Genomic DNA, 19,360 nt, shown 5'->3' on the forward strand with positions numbered 1-19,360 from the left:
CAGCCTGGCGTGCGGGGGACTCGGGTTCGATTCCCGGCCAGGGCACATAGGAGAAGCGCCCATTTGCTTCTCCACCCCCACCCCCTCCTTCCTCTCTGTCTCTCTCTTCCCCTCCCGCAGCCAAGGCTCCATTGGAGCAAAGATGGCCCGGGCACTGGGGATGGCTCCTTGGCCTCTGCCCCAGGCGCTAGAGTGACTCTGGTCATGGCAGAGCGACACCCCGGAGGGGCAGAGCATCGCCCCCTGGTGGGCAGAGTTTCGCCCCTGGTGGGCGTGCCGGGTGGATCCCGGTCGGGCGCATGCGGGAGTCTGTCTGACTGTCTCTCCCCGTTTCCAGCTTAAAAAAAAAAAAAAAAAAGAATGTTAAAGAACCTAAAAAACCAGGGGATGAGTTTTCTGAGACAAGAAAAAAAATCTCTTTGCACAAAATCTCTATTCTAATGTACATACTTTCCCTAGTTTGCAGGCCAACTGGTGCTGTGGAAAGCACAGGGTTCTGAGTGTTGAGAAATGGGAGTCTTGATCCTAACTGTAATTCTGATCAGAATTACCTCACTTTGCTAATCCCCAGTCCAGAAGACTAGAATATCAGGACCAAATCAAAGAGGTTTTTCTAGGGCAAGACTTGAATTGTGTCTTGAAGAACAGCAACAGTTTAGAAACAAGGGAGGAAGTGCACGGCAGTGAAGACAAAAGGAACGGGCATCTCTGCAGCAGCAGGGAAGCAATGGGAAGGTATGTTCAGGGACCATCAGGTAGATCCATCTGGGTGAGAGTTCACAGCAGAGAAACAGAGCTGCTGAGGTATGCAGGCCCTATAACAGGCCTCAAAACCCAAGCTAGGAGGCCAAGGCAGTGGGCATAAACCTTTTTTGAGCCATGTGCTTCTTAAGAGTATGATTAAAGCTGATGACTCTCTCCAGAAAAGCGCACACATATCACTTCACCCTCCCCTCTCCAATTTTAAAAAAATACGATGTTCAGAGGCTCACAGGTCCTCACGAAATTAATACAAGACCCTAGGCTAAAAACCCAATACTAAGACTTGACAAATGCCTGGTACACGTGCTACTGTCCGACACTCCTGCATCTAGGTCAGAAATAACAAATTTCTACAAGCAGTTCTTTCCTATGGAGCCTTTGAAAGAGCCTCAGAATCCTCCTCAACACTGGTTCCCATCAACCACAACCAAGCAACTGAAGCTGGCAACAGAGAGGAACCTATCTGCCATTCCTTAGACTCTCACCACAGGCAGCAGGGTCGTCATTGAAGGTTTTGGGGCAAAATAAATGACAAAATTGACACTGGAAATGGCAATCCCACAGCAGAAGAGGCATGACCTCCAACTAGCTATGTCCACTAACAATATGTCAGAACCACGGAAGCCGAACAAAGTACGGAGGTACAAGCTGCCACCCAGCGAGTGTAATCCAGCCTTGGATGACCCGACCCCGGACTACATGAACCTACTCGGCATGATCTCAGGCATGTGCAGCCTCAGGCTCAAGCTGATGTGGTGTGCTTGGGCTGCTGTCTACCGCTTCTTTACCAGCTTCGCCAACTCCTGGAGCTCTGAGCACACTAAGCAAATGATGAGTCCATCATTCATGCTGTCTATCTCTGCCGTGGTAATAATGTCCTATCTGCAGAACCCTCAGCCCATGGCTCCCCCTTGGTGATGTCAGCCTCGAGGGGTCATATCCTGGATCCCTCTATCCACCACCCTCCAGGGCTGATCCTTAGCTGCTCCGCAGGGCTCAGCTGGATGGAAGGAACCTGGACTTTTCCCTGGGGTCCCGTTTCTACTGGGTCAGAGAGGGGAATACCCTAGGCCTACGCCTCCTGCTTTCTGTCTATGTTTCTAGGTGTATCCACTCATTTTCTTGTTGAAATCAGTTAATAAAATTTTGCTTTCTGGCCAAAAATATATATCAAAAATTAACTTAGGCCCTGGCCGGTTGGCTCAGTGGTAGAGCGTCGGCCTGGTCCGGGGTCCAGAAGTCCCGGGTCCAATTCCAGGCCAGGGCACACAGGAGAAGCACCCATCTGCTTCTCCACCCCTCCCCCTCTCCTTCCTCTCTGTCTCTCTCTTCCCCTCTCGCAGCCGAGGCTCCAATGGAGCAAGGATGGCCCGGGCGCTGGGATGGCTCCTTGGCCTCTGCCCCAGGCGCTAGAGTGGCTCTGGTCGCAACAGAGCGATGCCCCGAAGGGGCAGAGCATCACCCCCTGGTGGGTAAAGCATCGCCCCCTGGTGGGCGTGCCAGGTGGGTCCCGGTCGGGTGAATGCGGGAGTCTGTCTGACTGTCTCTCCCCGTTTCCAGCTTCAGAAAAATACAAAAAAAAAAAAAAAAATTTAACTTAATAGCCTAAGCAGGCTGAATTTGAAAGGAGAGAGGATAGAAAATGGGGACAAGGAGACTAGTATGGAAACTGCTCTAACATAGCCCTAAGCCGGGAGATGAGGTAGGGCAGAGAGAGAAATGAGAAAGCAGAGCATGTACAGAGGAAACAGTGCAGCCAAAGTCCCTCATGCCTTTAGTGGGTCAGTGACCTATGATCCCCAGCCTGGCCGGGCACAGAGAATTCTGAAAGCAGCATTGCTCTGGAGACAGGGCTGAAGAAAGAAGACTGAGACAGCTCCCCCTCCTTCAGTCCCGAGGGCTGAGTGTAGTATAACAAAAAGAAAAGGATGAATGAAGGGCTTTAGAGGAAGTTAGACCTGAACTCTAATTTTTGTCCAGCTGGATAACCCTTAACAAATCAATTCTCTATTTTCTCACCTATCCAATAGGGACGATAATCTCTAATTTACAGTGACTGTAGCCCAGTGCCTGGCATATGCAGCAGGTATTCAATACAGGTGGTTGCTGTCTGCCACCATACTCTAGTCCTATCCCTTTGAGGAAACAAAGTGTTCTGGTCTCAGACTGGTAAAGGCAGATCAGCCAATACCCAGAGGTTCTGAGACAGGGTCACACAGGAGCACTTAGGTAATTCACCAGGCTGGTTGTAGGCACGACTTTGGTCATTTAATCAACATTCATGTGCATTCGCACACACTGTACCCAGCCACATGCTAGCTACTGACATGGAGACGAGAGAGAGGAGGTTCTTGCTTCCCAGGACCCAAGCCAACCAGGTTTTCCTTTTGTATATGTGTATATATATTTGCTTATTACTTTTTTCCCCACAAATTATGGTATTGCACTTTAAGATACACTCATACTGCTAAGTATACAATTCCACCTTTTTAACTGCTACATAACTCTCCAGGACACATCCAATCAGATTTTCCCTCTCCGCTCTCCCATCCCCTGATCACCAAGAGCCATGCTCAAAGAACCTCCTCTTACATGTGCCCTTTTGGACCTGTGTATTTCCCTGCGGCATATACTCAGAGCGGGATGCCTGCATTATAGGGTTCACATTACTTCATCTGACTAATAGTGCCGGGGCTCTCCAGGATAGCTGTTCCATGCACTCTCCCACTGGCAGGGCAGGGGTGTTCCTGTGCACCACTCTCGCAGCCAATACTTAGAAGTAGCCAGCTTCCAAATCAATGCAAGTCTAATAGATGTAAAGGTCCTCACACTATTGTTTAATTTTCATGTCTCCGATTACCAACAATTTTGAGCTACCTATATGCATGTTAACATTCTGGGATCTCCTTTCCTATCCATTGCAGGATTTTCTTTTAAGAGGTGGGATTGCTGGGAGAGAGGGCTTCTCCAAACTTGCTAATCTTTTCAGTTACTAGAGCAGAAAGAACACAGGTTAGAGTCAGGAGACCTGGGTTCTAGTTCCAATTTGGCCCACTCCTACTCACACCCTTGAAAAGATATGTCATCTCTAAGCTTCAGTGTCTTCATAGGCCCACTAGGGTTTTAGGAGGTGACAGTGCAATCTGAGGGCAAGAGCTCCATAAACCTGAGGGATCATTCCAAGGAGAAAAATCTTAGTGTTCTTCAGTGACGCTGCAGCTTTGGGCCCTGCCCAGCTTCCTTCCTGGGAATCATATTTTGCAGCTTTAGGGCTGAGGTATCATGGACAAAGCAATGACCCTGGAATTCAAAGGCTGGAGTTCAGATTCTGGCTCTGTCACTTACTGTGAAATGGGGGATATTAATCCCCATTGTGTAAGGTGGTTGTAAGGATTAAGAGATCGACAGGAGTGGTGACACCTGGTAGATCATGGGAGGAACAGAAGAAACAAACACTACCACAAACTAGCCCAACTACAAACAACTTTTCTTCTTTAGGAGCTAGGGGGGCACCCTCCCTGCTTCCCCTCTGTATGGACAGCAGCCACAAAAGTTAGGATTTCAGAAACCCAGGTCTCCTCCATTTCATTTTGTTACTTTGCAAGTGAATGCCCTGAGGGCAATCATTTCAAAGTCCTGGCCCAGCTGGGCGCATGGCTGCCTGCTGAGAGTAGCTGAAAGGGCCTCTTAGGCCTAAGAAAGCCACCCTTGCTCTTCCCTGTGATTTTCACCAATGGACAAATGCGGCAAGTAAATTAATCTCTTTTAAAAAGAGCAATGCTTGTGACAAAGCACGGTGTCTCCGAAAAGGTTAGGATTCCATCATCCCTGAGATGATGAGTGGAATGCTTAATGTAGGTTGCCACTTAGGGCAGAGCAGCTTGTGTCCAGGGGCTGGGAGTGGGGGTGGGCACTGCAGGCCTTTCTGGGCTCACTCTAGACTGTGGAAGGCCCTTCCCTAATGAACTAGGTCTCCTGCTTGGCAGGGCAGTGGTGGGTGACACTAATTGGGGATGACCCAGGATGGTAGATGGAGAGGAGACCACACTAGCAGTTCAGAGCTGAATCCCAGCTCTTGTACAGCTTGCAAGCAGTAGAGGAGGACAGGAATATAAGTATGAGAGACCTCAGTTCAAACACAGGCTCAGGCACTTACTGGGTGGGTAGCTGTGGATGAATGGGTGACATAGCCTCTCTGACCCTCACTTAGTCCCTTCATCTCAGTGACAGCTCCTGCTCTCTGAGCCTGTTTCCACATCTGATGAAAAACACAGAAGACCCTGTCAGCCCTACTCCATATATCATACAGGGGTACCATGAAGAGACAATGAGACAAAATATTTAAAAATACTTAGCATGCAATAAATGTACAAATAGAAAAACCTGTGCTATTCTCATTACCATTTTCCACTTAGAATCTACCCATTTAAGGACACAGGCTATATGAAAGGTATACATAAAACTCGGAACATAAGTCCTCAAATTTTTTTGTGGTTTGATAGATAAATGGTTTCAAATTCCCAGGCAAGGGCTGCAGGAGAATAAAGGTTCCTTAGCCCAAGAGCTGAGGATTCCCACAGAAGAATAACAAATCAAGGGGGAAAACAAAGCAGCTCCAATCTCTCAGGGATACAGGAGTATTCTGAAGGCTACAGACCAAACAAGCAAGCAACAGTGATTACCTCTAATGGGGATGGGGTGATGAGGGAGTCATACTCACTTCCTGCTGTGAACACTTCTGCACTGTTTGAAGTTTTGTGGGGGTTTCTTTTTGGAACAATGAACATACTATTACATTTTTTTAAAAAACAATACTTTCTTAGGAAAAAATAAAACATTCTTTCTTCCTCTATGAAGCCTCCCCTAAGACAGCCTTGATGCTTCCACAGTGCCTCTGCTAACCTGTATCAGATAACATGCCTTGTCTCCTCACTCCTGGTGCAGGCACAGAGACCAGCTCACCAGAGGGCCCAGGGGCTGACCCAATGAATGTCTGCAGCACTTTCTTACACAAATCTCTCACCAATATGTCTGTCTTGTGTTTTATGCCTGACTTTTTCAAAGAACTTAGGCTCCTGTGTATATGTGGGAGGGTGTAGATGCAGGTTCTTACTTTCAGGGCCAAGGACACTTAGACACAGGCCTGGGCTAGAGGCTATGAATTCCAATCACCGCTTTCTCAGTAACTAGCTGTGTGATCCTGGATAATTCTCTTGAATCTCACTTTTCTCTGTAGCAAAGTAAGGGAACTGAATTAAGTGATTTCTCAAGTCCCTACCAGTTCTAAAGTCTTAGGATTCTAACCATATGTAGCATCAAAATTGAGAAGTGGATTTCTAGCAAACATGGACATCAGCAAGACTTTCAAAGAAAAGATAACTGTTTAGGCTTGCTGTGTGCGGGAGGAAGGAAGAGAATCCCACACAGGGACATGGGGCAGTTCTGAATTATTCTGGCTAACCAGCTTGCCTACTCACAGGAGGGAGTTACCACTTGTTTTTTCTTCCTCCTCCTTTAGGACCAATCAATACAAAGAGGTCACTGAACTTCAATCGTGCATTGTTCCAACTGATTTCCGGATGCTTTGCATGAACCAGCCCTCAGCTGCAGCTGAGCAGGGGGCTGACGGGTAGGGAGCCCTGTCCCACCTGCAATCAGAGGCCTGGAAGCAGTGAGCCATGCAGACTCAATCACGATCACTATCTGGGCAATAGGACCCTGGCTGGAGCCTCGCAGAAGGTCCTGTTTACAGTAATAACAGCACCAGGCCAGGCTGTCTGAGCAGAGGCAAGGCGCCCGGGGCTAGAATCCACATACAGCCTCCATCTGTGCCTTATCTACCCAGTAGGCCTGGGCTGGGAGGGGTAGGCAAAGGAGAAAAGGCTGCTTCAGACCGCAGTCTGGCCAGCCACTTCAGGCAACGTCCTGGGGCTCTAACTCCACAGAAATAAGGCCTCTCAGGTATCTCTTTTTTTTACAGAGACAGAGAGAGTCAGAGAGAGTGATAGATAGGGACAGACAGACAGGAACGAAGAGTGATGAGAAGCATCAATCATCAGTTTTGCCTGACCTGTGGTGGCGTATTGGATAAGGCAACAACCCAGAATGCTGAGGTCGCTGGTTCGAAGCTTTGGGCTTGCCTGGTCAAGGCACATACAAGAAGCAATCCTGAGTTGATGCTTCCTGCTTCCTGCTACCCACCCCACCCCCCAACTTTCTCCTCTCAAAAATCAATAAATAAAATCTTTAAAAAAAAAAAAAAAAAAAGGAAAAAAAATCATCAGTTTTTTGTTGCGACACCTTAGTTGTTCATTGATTGCTTTCTCATATGTGCCTTGACCATGGGCCTTCAGCAGACTGAGTAACCCCTTGCTCGAGCCAGGGACTCTGGGTCCAAGCTGGTGAGCTTTGCTCAAACCAGATGAGCCCGCACTCAAGCTAGCGACCTCGGGGTCTCGAACCTAGGTCTTATGCATCCCAGTCCAACACTCTATCCACTGAGCCACTGCCTGGTCAGGCTCTCAAGCATCTTTTGCATTTGTTACTTGAACTGGCTCAAGACCCTTCTTCTAGGAAGCTCTCCAGAAGTTCTCCCAGTGAATTGGCCTATTCCAGCAATGTCATGCCCAGACTACTTGAAAGGGAAGTGGATGGACAGGGATGGGGGAGAGGAACTGGCATTTATACAGCACCTACAAGTGCAGTCACACTGTAAAATTTCCGGACTTGAAGAATGATCTGCAAACATCAATCCAATTCAATCCTTCCCCATTCTTTTTTTTTTTTTTTTTTTTTTAGTGAGAGACAGACAGGAAGGGAGAAAGATGAGAAGCATCAACTCATAGATGCAGCACCTTAGTTGTTCATTAATTGCTTTCTCATATGTTCCTTGACCAGTTGGGGGGGGGAGTGGGGGGGTATGGGAGCTGAGCCAGTGATCCGTTGTTCAAGCCAGCAACCATGGAGTCACGTTTATGATCCCACGCACAAGCCAGCAACCCCATGCTCAAGCTGGTGAGCCCACATTCAAGCCAGCAACCTAGGGGTTTCGAACCTGGGTCCTCAGCATCCCAGGCCGACACTCTATCCACTGTGTCACCACCTAGTCAGGTCCAATTCTTCCTTTTATGCACACAGATATGGAGGAGGTTCAGAAAGCATCAGCTTTGGAATAGACTGATCCAGATAGGAGCCTGCACCTGTCTCTTCCAGGAAGTGTGACTGAGGGCAGGTCACGTTACCTTCTCTGAACCTCAGTCATCTCACCTTACTAGCCTGCCAGACCTACCTAACAAGACTGCGGAGATGGCCAAAGAAAATAATGTATGTGAAAACTTACATTTTCCAAATGTTAGTTGTCATTGTTACTACGGTTCTATTTGTTCAAAGGCACACACAGTGGAGGAGCTTTATCAGAACCTCAATGAATACTGCTGAATTAAACAGAATAAAGTCCAATGCTGGGGTAACCATTCTTTGTCCCATCTCTCTTACCGTTTCTGCCAGGAATTTAGCAATACTGAAGTGTATAGATTACATTTTAACTTCTTATTTTGAAAATTACAAAACAGGTACAAAAATAGCACCAAAAAACACCTCAGAGATCCTTTACTCAGATTCTTGTTATGGTCTGCCTCATGTGCTTTACCACTCATTTTTATTTTTCCCTTACCAAGTGAGGGTTCGTTTCAGACATTATGCCCCTTTTCTTCTGAATACTTAGTACATATTTTCTAATGCAAGAACATTCTCTTACATAGCCACTAACCAATAATGATAAAACTTGGAACAGTTAACACTGATAAAATACTTTTATCTAATATTTAGCCATATTCAAATTTTTTCAATTATCCCAGTAAGATTTTTCATAGCAATCCCCCACCCCCTGATGTAGATATAAGATGGGATCAATATTGAAATAAAGCATTGCATGTGTCTTCAGTTTCCTTTCATCTAGAATAACTCATCAGCCTTATGGGAGTTTCATAATATTGATATTTTTGCAGAGTAAGGCTAGTTTATAGAAAGTCCTTCAATTTGGATAACAATTATTTGAGGATCTACTTTTTATTATTCATCCATTCATTCCACAAACTTCTCATGAGACTGGTTAGGTCATAGGAACAGAGCCACAGGAATAACTTCCTGGAGTCAGAGGCATCGGCTATGCCAGAATGGCCAGAAGTAGATTCCCCTAATGATCTCCTGGGATCCTCTATGGGAAACATTGCTTCCCTATGCAGTGTGCACAATGGCTGAGATTCAACAAAACACAGAAACCAACAATACAAGGCCAGAAAGGGGAAAGGGTGGCCAAGAGCAACCTCATCTGGGTAACTATGCCCAGGGCTATATTCTGCATCTCAGGCAATAGCTGCCTTGGTGACAAGACAGAAAGGCTGTCTAGACAGCTGAAGTGTGGGAAAGGGCCATGGGTGCCACCTACTGGCTCGACAGAGGACTCTAGGTGGTTTCACAGGACAGCTGGGCAGCTGGCTAATTGCCAGGAAGCTTGTTACACTGTGGCAATGAGACACAGAGGTGGCTCAAACTTCTTAAATAGTGTTGGCATGTGAGTTACCAATGCCAGGCTCCAGACTTCGTGAGATTTTCAGTAAAGAAAGGATTGTCCAAAGCCAACCATAATACCTGGCCCCCAAAACACTGGGGACAAAGATTTGGCCTTCATTAATTCAGGTTCATTTCATTAACAAAACTTAGGTAGCCTCTTCTTAGAGCCAGACTTTGTGCTGGTCACTGAATTAATCAGACATGGTCCTTGCCCATAAAGAGCTTCCAGTTTGAACTGGGGGTAGGGAAATGGGACAAGTAAGTACATAAATAAGTGCTTTTAAGTATCATAGTTGCTCTGAGAGCTGTTTGTACAGGGTCGTTAAGCGCAGAGCATGCTTGGCTCTTCGTGTCCTGCAAACTCTTGAATGGTGTTCAGAAAGCGCACATTTCTTGAGTAGCCTACTATGCATCTGGCACTTGACATATATGAGCCCATCTGATACTGTGATTAGAGGAGCCTGAGTCTTACAGAGGGTAACTGACTTGCTTAAGATTACATGGTCAGTAAGTGGCAGCCTGGAACAGGAACCCATGCTCCCTCTACTGAACCACACTACCTTCGAGGGCACATATCCCTTGTTTTCTATATAAGCCTGTGGCCAGCATATGACAAGTATCTGATGGGACTAACCAACTGACAGAAAATGATAAGGAAAAGCTTTAAATGGAAAGGTTATTTGAGGGATGGGAGATACTCTTTGATTAGTACTCCTTTCTAGAACCTCCCCTTGAAAAGACCTTCTCCTAGACTCAAGATGAAGAAAGTCCAATCCATTTCTTTTTTCTTTCTTTCTTTCTTTCTTTCTTTCTTTCTTTCTTTCTTTCTTTCTTTCTTTCTTTCTTTCTTTCTTTCTTTCTTTCTTTCTTTCCTTCCCTCCCTCCCTCCCTCCCTCCCTCCCTCCCTCCCTCTCTCATCCCCCTCCTTCTTCTTCTTTCCTCCTCCTCCTCCTTCTTCTTTCCTCCTTCTCCTCCTCCTCCTCTTCCTTCTTTACAGTGGTCTCCATACTACCTCAACCATTTTCATAGTCACATGGCAATACAATCCTTTAAAATGATCTTGCCTTTAGGTTAAAACAAGCTTGGCAAACAAATCCAATCAAAAAGTTACAGAAGTACAAGAAGCCCTATTTCTCAGAAGGCTGGGCTGACTGCAAGCTTAACAAAATCTGGGAGCAAGGAAGCTGCCAAGAAAGCTAATACAAGTTCAGGCCATGTTAACAGAATCAAAAAATCTTTATTTATTTATTTTAGTGTGTGTGTGTATGTGTGACAGAGACAGAAAGAGGGACAGATAGGGACAGACAGAAAGGGAGAGATGAGAAGCATCAATTCTTCATTGCAGCACCTTATTTGTTCATTGATTGCTTTATTATATGTGCCCTGAGGGGGGGGGCTCCAGCAGACTGAGTGACCCCTTGCTCAAGCCAGCGACCTTGGGCTCAAGCTGGAGAACTTTGCTCAAACCAGATGAGCCCGTGCTCAAGCTGGTGACCTCGCCTCGGGGTTTTGAACTGGGTCCTCTGTGCTCCAGTCTGACGCTCCATACACTGCACCACCACTTGGTCAGGCAGAAACATAAAATCTTTAACAAAGGGGATCCCTGTCCTGCTCCTCACAATAATAGTCATGCAACACTGGAATTCAGAAGAAGCACCACAACTTTGGGGTTATTTCATTAGAAAATGTCTAGGGCCTGCCTAGCCAGTGGCGCAGTGGGTATTGAGCAATCAGCCTGGGATGCTGAGGGCCCAGGTTCAAAACCCCGAGGTTATGAGCTTGAGCGGGGGCTCATAAATATGATCCCATGGTCACTGGCTTGAGCCCAAAGGTTGCTGGCTTGAGCTCAAGGTTACTGGCTTGAGCAAGGGGTCACTTGCTTGGCTGGAGCCCCCCAGTCAAGGTACATATGAGAAGCAATCAATGAGCAACAAAGGTGATAAACTATGAGTTGATGCTTCTCATCTCTCTCCCTTCCCATCTGTCTGTCCCTGTCTCTCTCTCTCACTCTCTCTCTCTCTCACACACACATACACACAAACACAAAGACTAAGATTGGGAGAAGGCATGAAACCACAGTTTAGGAAACCAAGGCTTACTTATTTGGTTTGGAGCTCTGTCTTCTAATATTTAAAGGTCTGGAACAGGAAAAGGGAGCAGTATAGTCCTAGAGGACAAAGTGGGGACCAAAGAGGGAGTTGTAGAGGGATCCAGCTACATAACAGCAGCCCATGCATCAAATGCTATATGCCAGGTGCTCTTAGAGATACAGGGTGGGGTAAAAGTAGGTGTATAGTTGTGAGTACACGAAAGTTTATTCTTGTATTGTTATTTATAATTATTGTAAATTTTCTATATGAACAACTGTAAGCCTTCTTTTGTTCCACCCTGTACTGATTCAGAATTCATCACAAAATAAAATATTTTTCTAATTACAAAATGGCTTTGCTTTCATTTCCCCAATTACCTAGAATGTCTTTCCACCAAGCTCCTTGTATCCAAATACTACCTAACCCCAGGCCCAGACTAAATGCCACCTTGCCTATGAATCCTTAACTTTCAATATGTTCTAATTACAATTTTCTTACCAGATGGTAAGTTCCTTGAAAGGCAAAGGTCATCATGATACATTTTTATGCTCCTCAATGCCCAACAGGACATATGCCTTAAGGATGAATAAATGCCAAAGAAGATGCACAAATGGCCAATCAGCATATAAAAAGATGCTCAACATTAGCCATCAGGGAAATGCAAATCAAAACCACAATAAGAGCCTGACCACGCAGTGGTCCCCAATGCCTGGGCCGTGGACCGGTACCGGTGGTACCGGTCCGTGGGCCATTTGGTACCGGTCCACAGAGAAAGAATAAATAACTTACATTATTTCCATTTTATTTATATTTAAGTCTGAATGGTGTTTTATTTTTTATTTTTATTTTTTATTTATTTTTTTTGTTTGTTTGTTTTTTCTTTTTTTTTTTCATTTTTCTGAAGCTGGAAACAGGGAGAGACAGTCAGACAGACTCCCGCATGCGCCCGACCGGGATCCACCCGGCACGCCCACCAGGGGCGCCGCTCTGCCCACCAGGGGGCGATGCTCTGCCCATCCTGGGCGTCGCCATGTTGTGACCAGAGCCACTCTAGCGCCTGGGGCAGAGGCCACAGAGCCATCCCCAGCGCCCGGGCCATCTTTGCTCCAATGGAGCCTTGGCTGCGGGAGGGGAAGAGAGAGACAGAGAGGGAAAGCGCGGCGGAGGGGTGGAGAAGCAAATGGGCACTTCTCCTGTGTGCCCTGGCCGGGAATCGAACCCGGGTCCTCCGCACGCTAGGCCGACGCTCTACCGCTGAGCCAACCGGCCAGGGCTGTGTTTTATTTTTTAAAAATGACCAGATTCCCTCTGTTACATCTGTCTAAGACTCACTCTTGACGCTTGTCTCGGTCACATGATACATCTGTCCCACCCTAAAGGCCGGTCCGTGAAAACATTTTCTGATATTAACCCGGTCCATGGCCCAAAAAAGGTTGGGGACCACTGGTGTAGTGGATAGAGCGTTCGACTGAGACATGGAGGACCCAGATTCGAAACTCCAAGGTCGCCAGTTTGAGTGCAGGATCGCTGGCTTGAGCATGGGATCATAGACATGACCCCAAGGTTACTGGCTTGAGTCCAAAGGTCGCTGGCTTGAAGCCCAAGGCTGCTGGCTTGAGTCCAAGGTTGCTGGCTTGAGCAAGGGGTCACTCGTTCTGCTGCAGCTCCCCCTTTCAAGGCACATATGAGAAAGCAATCAATGAAAAAGCAATCAATGAACAACTAAGGTGCTGCAACAAAGAACTGATGCTTCTCATCTCTCTCCCTTCCTGTTTGTCCCTATCTGTCCCTCTCTCTGACTCTCTCTCTCTGTCAAACACACACACACACACACACACACACACACACACACACAAGATATCACTTCACATATACTAACTAGGATGGCTATAATAAAAGATAGACAATAACAAATGTTGACAAAGACGTGGAGAAATCAGACTCTTCACATTCACTGCTGTGAAATGTAAACTGGTGCAACCACTTTGGAAAATTGTCTGGCAGTTCCTCAAAATGTTAAACATTAGAGTTACCATAGTACCAACAGTTCCACGGCCAAGTAGCTCTAGATACCTTTTCAAGAGATATGGAAACATACATTCACACAAAAACTTACACATAAATGTTCATAGTAACAGAGGAATGTTCACAAAGCATTACTTGTAATGGCCAAAAATTGAAAACATAAATGCCCATCAACTGATGATTGTATAACTAATATGTGGTATATCTATACAAGAAATATTATTAGCCACAAAAATGAAGTACTGATGAAGTACTGATGAATGTCTAGAAGCACCTTCTAGACATGATGAATTTTGAAAACATTATGCTAAGTGAAAGTCTGACACAAAAGACCACATATTGGATAATTCCATTTGTATAAAATGTTCAGACAGGCAAATCCAGAGATAGAAACTTACTTACCACCTGCAGCCCCATGTTCACTGTAGCATTATTCACAGTGACCAAGACATGGAAACAACCAAAGAGTCTCTTTATAGAAGATTGGATAAAGAAGATGTGGTACAGATATACAATGTGTACATACATACAATACTCAGCCATAAGAAATGATGACATAGTGACATTTACAACATAGATGGACCTTGAGAACATTATACTAACTGAAATCAGTAAATCAGAAAAAGCTAAGAACTCTATGATTTCACATATAAGTGGGATATAAAACTGAGACTCATGGACATAGATAAAAGTGAAGTGGTTACCAGGGAGACGGAGATGGGGTGGTGGGGTCGTGGGGAGGGGAGTAAAGTGGGACAAATACACAGTGATGGAAAATGATTTGACTTTGGGTAATGGGCACACAATGCAATCAACAGTTCAAATGCTATAGAAATCTTTACCTGAAACCTATGTACTCTTTTTTTTTTTAAGTATTTTTAAAGTCTTTATTTTATTTTATTTATTTTTTACAGAGACAGAGAGTGAGTCAGAGAGAGGGATAGACAGGGACAGACAGACAGGAATGGAGAGAGATGAGAAGCATCAATCATTAGTTTTTCATTGCGCGTTGCAACACCTTAGTTGTTCATTGATTGCTTTCTCATATGTGCCTTGACTGCGGGCCTTCAGCAGACCAAGTAACCCCTTGTTGGACCCAGCAACCTTGGGTTCAAGCTGGTAGGCTTTTGCTCAAACCAGATGAGCCCGCACTCAAGCTGGTGACCTCGGGGTCTCGAACCTGAATCCTCTGCATCCCAGTCCGATGCTCTATCCACTGCGCCACCGCCTGGTCAGGCAAACCTATGTACTCTTATTGATGATCAATGTCACTCCATTAAATTTAATTTTCTAAATAAAATAGAAAAAAATAAGTTGCTTAATAGTTGTCAGGGTCTGGGGTGAGGGCGAAAAAAGGAAACATCCCTATGTTCCTATGAACATTCGTCTACAGCAGTGGTAGTCAACCTGGTCCCTACCGCCCACTAGTGGGCATTCCAGCTTTCACAGTGGGCGGTAGTGGAGCAACCAAAGTATAGATAAAAAGATAGATTTAACTATAGTAAGTTGTTTTATAAAGATTATTCTGCCAAACTTAGCAAAAATCTGACATAAAGTACTTGGTAAGTAATTATTATTATATGCTTTAACTTGCTATAACTCTGCTTTATAAATTTTATAAAGTAAAGTTACTTCCCTACTTTATAAATCACCATTACTGTGGAACCAGTGGGCAGTTAGAAAATTTTACTACTAACAGAGATACAAAAGTGGGCGATAGGTATAAAAAGGTTGACTACCCCTGGTCTACAGGTTTTTGTGTGAATGTAGGTTCCCATATTGCTTGGGCAGACACCTAGGAGTGAAACTACTGGGTTCAATGGTAACTCTATGTTTAATATTTTAACAAACTGCCCGACTGTTTTCCAAAGTGGCTGTACCGGTTTACATTCTCACAGCAGTGAATGTGAGGAGTCAGCTAATGGGACTGGGTTACTTTGGCGGGGTGATGAAAATGTTCTTAAGTTAGACAGTGGAGATGGTTGTATAATCTTATAAAAAACTAAAAACTGAATTGTACACTTTAAAAGGTATATTTTATGGTATGTGAATTCTCTCTCAAAAGGAAAAAGAAAGGATAAATGATGAATGCTTGATCAATCAGTTTCTTTATCCTTCAGAAGGCAGAGTGCCTTATACCTAGAGGTGCTCAACTGAGGACAGGATGTTGCCCATCAGAGAATCTAAAGAGAGAACCTAAGTACTGGAGAGAAAGTAAGGCCAGAGACAAAAGTGCCGTGGATCCTGTCTGACCCATACTGGGGGGTGGGAATCCTGTGACTAAGCCCTGATGGGTCCTGGGAAAGACCCTGCCCTGCTTGCTGGACTCTGAACCCCTGGGAATTCAGGGGCCTCCCCCAATTGTCTGTGCTTCATACCCTGTTCCTGCTCACTGTCCATCTGCAAAGGCTAGTCAAACACACAGACATCCCAGGAGGCCTGGAAGCTATCCCCTCAAACAAAAGGCATTGAGATGGAAGCCTCAGCTCAGCCTCAGAGAGGATTCTTATGCAACCTTCCTGGGCCTTGATGCACATGAATGGAGGATCCTGGAGACCAGTCAGCCTAACCAGCTGTTGTAGCCTCCTGCTGAGTAGTCTCTAGTCTAGAGAATAAACAGGGTTTCGTTCAACCAATCAATCAACCAGCCAGACTCTATCCATACCATAGGCCTCTGAGTGCCCACTCAGTCTTGTAAGACTAGCTACGGTGGAGGCAGGAGGAAATGCCATCCACCTTGTTGTGACAGCACAGCCTAGGTGAGGAGACAGAAACATGAAGCAAGTAAGGAGGAAGGTAAGGAGGTGAAAACTGAACATGATACAGTGTGCCTCAGACTTTAAGGCTGAACAAGCAGTGAACTACAGTGAGAAAAAAAGCACATACTATAGCTGCCTGTGTATAAGACGCTCCCATGTATAAGTTGCACCTTAATTTTGGGGCTCGAAATTTGAAAAAAAAAAGTATTATATAAAGTTATTGAACTCAAGTTTTATTCATCATAAAATTCATACAACTCATCACTGTCAAAACTCCCATCCATTAGCTTGTCCTCATCTCTGTCTGATGATGAATCACTATCTTCATATACTGCCTCATCCTCAGTCCCATCTATGGCATTTGAAATACCACAACCACTGTATAAGATGCACCCAGTTTTTAGACCCCAAATTTTTTGAAAAATTGTGTGTCTTATACATGGGGAAATACGGTACTTCGGATTCATGTGGGCCTTGGTTTAAATCACAGCTCTTCTACTTACTAGTTGTGAGGTAGTAAGCACCAAATCTGTCTGAGCTTCAAATTGTCTCATCTAGAAAGTAGACATAACACAAACTGTTTTGCAATACTGCAGCAAGGAATGAAGATAATAAACAGTATCTAGTACTCTGCCCCACATAGAATGGGTATTTAATACAATTATTCCTACTAGTGAGGGTGAGCTTTCTGAAAGAGGAGGAGCAATAAAGCACAAATGGGATCTAGATAGAACAACAGGGGTGGAGTTGGACGCACTATGAAGGCCGTAAGTAGGAATGACCTAGTAAACTGCATGTTTGGACAGTGAAGAGCCAAGTCTGACAGGAATGGGGATTCTTGGAGCGGAGGGGAAGGCCAGGTTTAGCTGGCAAGTGTGGGAGCAGGGGTGTCTGTGAAAAGGAGTTTTGACAGTTTATCTCTAGGAACCTCGTGGACGCCCAGTAAGCGGACAGAAATGGTTCTCCCTTTAGCTAGAAAAAATCCCCGAGCCGGGAAGAGTGCTAAAAGGAAACAGAAACCCAGGCAAACCTCTCTGTGTTTTAGTCCTAACAGATTCCTCATCTGTAAAAACAAGTGGTAGGTCCCTTCCAAGTGAGTAATTTACTTAAGCAAACAAAATTTCTGTTCATCATCTGTTAAATAAAGGTACATTATTTGCAAAGTTGTGAAGATTTAGTGATTAAAGGTTCACATAATGCCTGCCACAAAAAAGGCATTCAATAATCATCAGGTAATAAGTTATTAAAATACTGCTTTATAATATATTGAATACATATATAAATATATAAACTAATATACAAAAATTGTTATTAAATAATGCTATAAACATTAAATAAAACTCTGAATATATGTAGGTTCTTAAAAAAAACAATAAAACTAAACACAACAGCCTGTGTGGGGTTTTTTTGCTTCACTTTAATATATAGATTTACCCTGTGGTTCATCAGTCTAGGGATTTCTGAATGCCCATAATAACAGCTTAAGGAAAAATGTAGAGTTAAAACTGAATATTCAGAAATTCTCTCCATTACCTTAATGTACTTCACTAATTATAGGGCCAAACCCCTGTGTAATTAATAACACTCAATAACAATACCTACAATGTACTGAGCATTTGGTATGTCCTAAGCACAGCACTAAGTGATTTTTCTCATTTAATTTTCTTATTTAATACTCACAGCAACAGTGTCAATAGGACAATCATTATCCCGCTTTGAAGATGAAGACTCTAAGGCTAGAGAGGTTAGGCAACTTTCCCAAGGTCACTGAGCTAGCAAATGACATGGCTCTGATTCACACCTTGTTTTCTCCAACTCCAAAGTCCTTACCATCAGGACCCCCTCCAGTGATGTAAAAGCCTCTTGGGCAGATCCACTGACAAACACAAGGAAAGAACCATTTATTGCCTTAGGTCAGGGGTCCCCAAACTATGGCCGGTGGGCAGCATGCGGCCCCCTGAGGCCATTTATCCGGCCCATCACACTTCTGGAAGGGGCACCTTTCATTGGTCAGCTACGCAAAGCGCGGCGTAGCTCACGTACCGTACTACTTCCGGTGATGCAGGACGCACACGTCACGGCTCCGGAAGCACATCATATCACTTGTTACGGGTAGCAGTGACAAATATGGAACCAGACATTGACCATCTCATTAGCCAAAAGCAGGCCCATAGTTCCCATTGAAATACTGGTCAGTCTGTTGATTTAAATTTACTTGTTCTTTATTTTAAATATTGTATTTGTTCCCGTTTTGTTTTTTACTTTAAAATAAGATATGTGCAGTGTGCATAGGGATTTGTTCATAGTTTTTTTTATAGTCTGGCCCTCCAATGGTCTGAGGGACAGTGAACTGGCCCCCTGTGTAAAAAGTTTGGGGACCCCTGCCTTAGGAGGACTTTGGGCCTGGAGCCCCTGTTCAGGAGGGTGGAGAGGGAAGAAAGTAGGGTGCAGAAGAGCCTCAAAGTTCATGTCTGACTAGTGGCACAGTGGATAGAGCACCAACCTGGGATGCTGAGATCCCAGGTTTGAAACCCCAAGGTCACCAGCTTGAGAGTGGGCTCACGAGGTTGAGTGCAGGGTTGCCGGCTTGAGCATGGGGTCATTGGCTCAGTTGGAGCCCCCCACACTCCTGTCAAAGCACATATGAGAAGCAATCAATAAACAACTACAGTGCTGCAACTATAAGTTGATGCTTTCATCTCTCTCCTTTCCTGCCCCTCTCTCTCTCACTAAAAAAAAAAAAAAAAAAAATTTCAAAAGTGAGATTTTTCTTCTGAGAAGATTTTTCAAACAGGACAGAGACAGAGAGGAACTGTGAGGAAAACAGCTAAAGCAAATGTTGTAAGCCCAGTAACACATTAGCTTGACTGTAGGGACAGAAAAGGGGCCACATACTAAACCTAACAAGCCCAGGGGAGGCCTGCATGGTGGCCTTAGAAACTTAGAGACCTAAAGTAACCACAAAGGATGGTCTGAAATTAAAACTTTCTAGCTAAAAGCAAGTTGAAGAGTATATGGCCAGTAGTCGCCGCTGATAGATACATGAATTTACCAGGAATTACGACTGCCCTTTTGCTGTGCCACTTGGCTGCCTCACCCCACCCTAATTACTGGATAATCGGCCCTGGGACAGAGGGGATCAGGAAGCAGGAG

The 19,360-nt window shown here is 44.9% G+C and overlaps 2 protein-coding genes across 2 annotated transcripts in view; one reads left to right on the top strand and one right to left on the bottom strand.

Annotated features, from left to right (window-relative positions):
* CLPB (ClpB family mitochondrial disaggregase) overlaps nt 1-19,360 on the bottom strand; it is a 183,775-nt gene that overhangs the window by 132,581 nt on the left and 31,834 nt on the right. The window lies entirely within an intron of this gene.
* On the top strand, nt 1,354-1,680 carry LOC136388872 (PAT complex subunit Asterix-like). Its single transcript, XM_066360681.1, has one exon. It carries the CDS (start codon nt 1,354-1,356, stop codon nt 1,678-1,680), a length of 327 nt encoding a protein of 108 aa, XP_066216778.1.

Source organism: Saccopteryx leptura, chromosome 1, assembly GCF_036850995.1.
Source record: "Saccopteryx leptura isolate mSacLep1 chromosome 1, mSacLep1_pri_phased_curated, whole genome shotgun sequence".
Taxonomy (NCBI): Eukaryota; Metazoa; Chordata; class Mammalia; order Chiroptera; family Emballonuridae; genus Saccopteryx; species Saccopteryx leptura.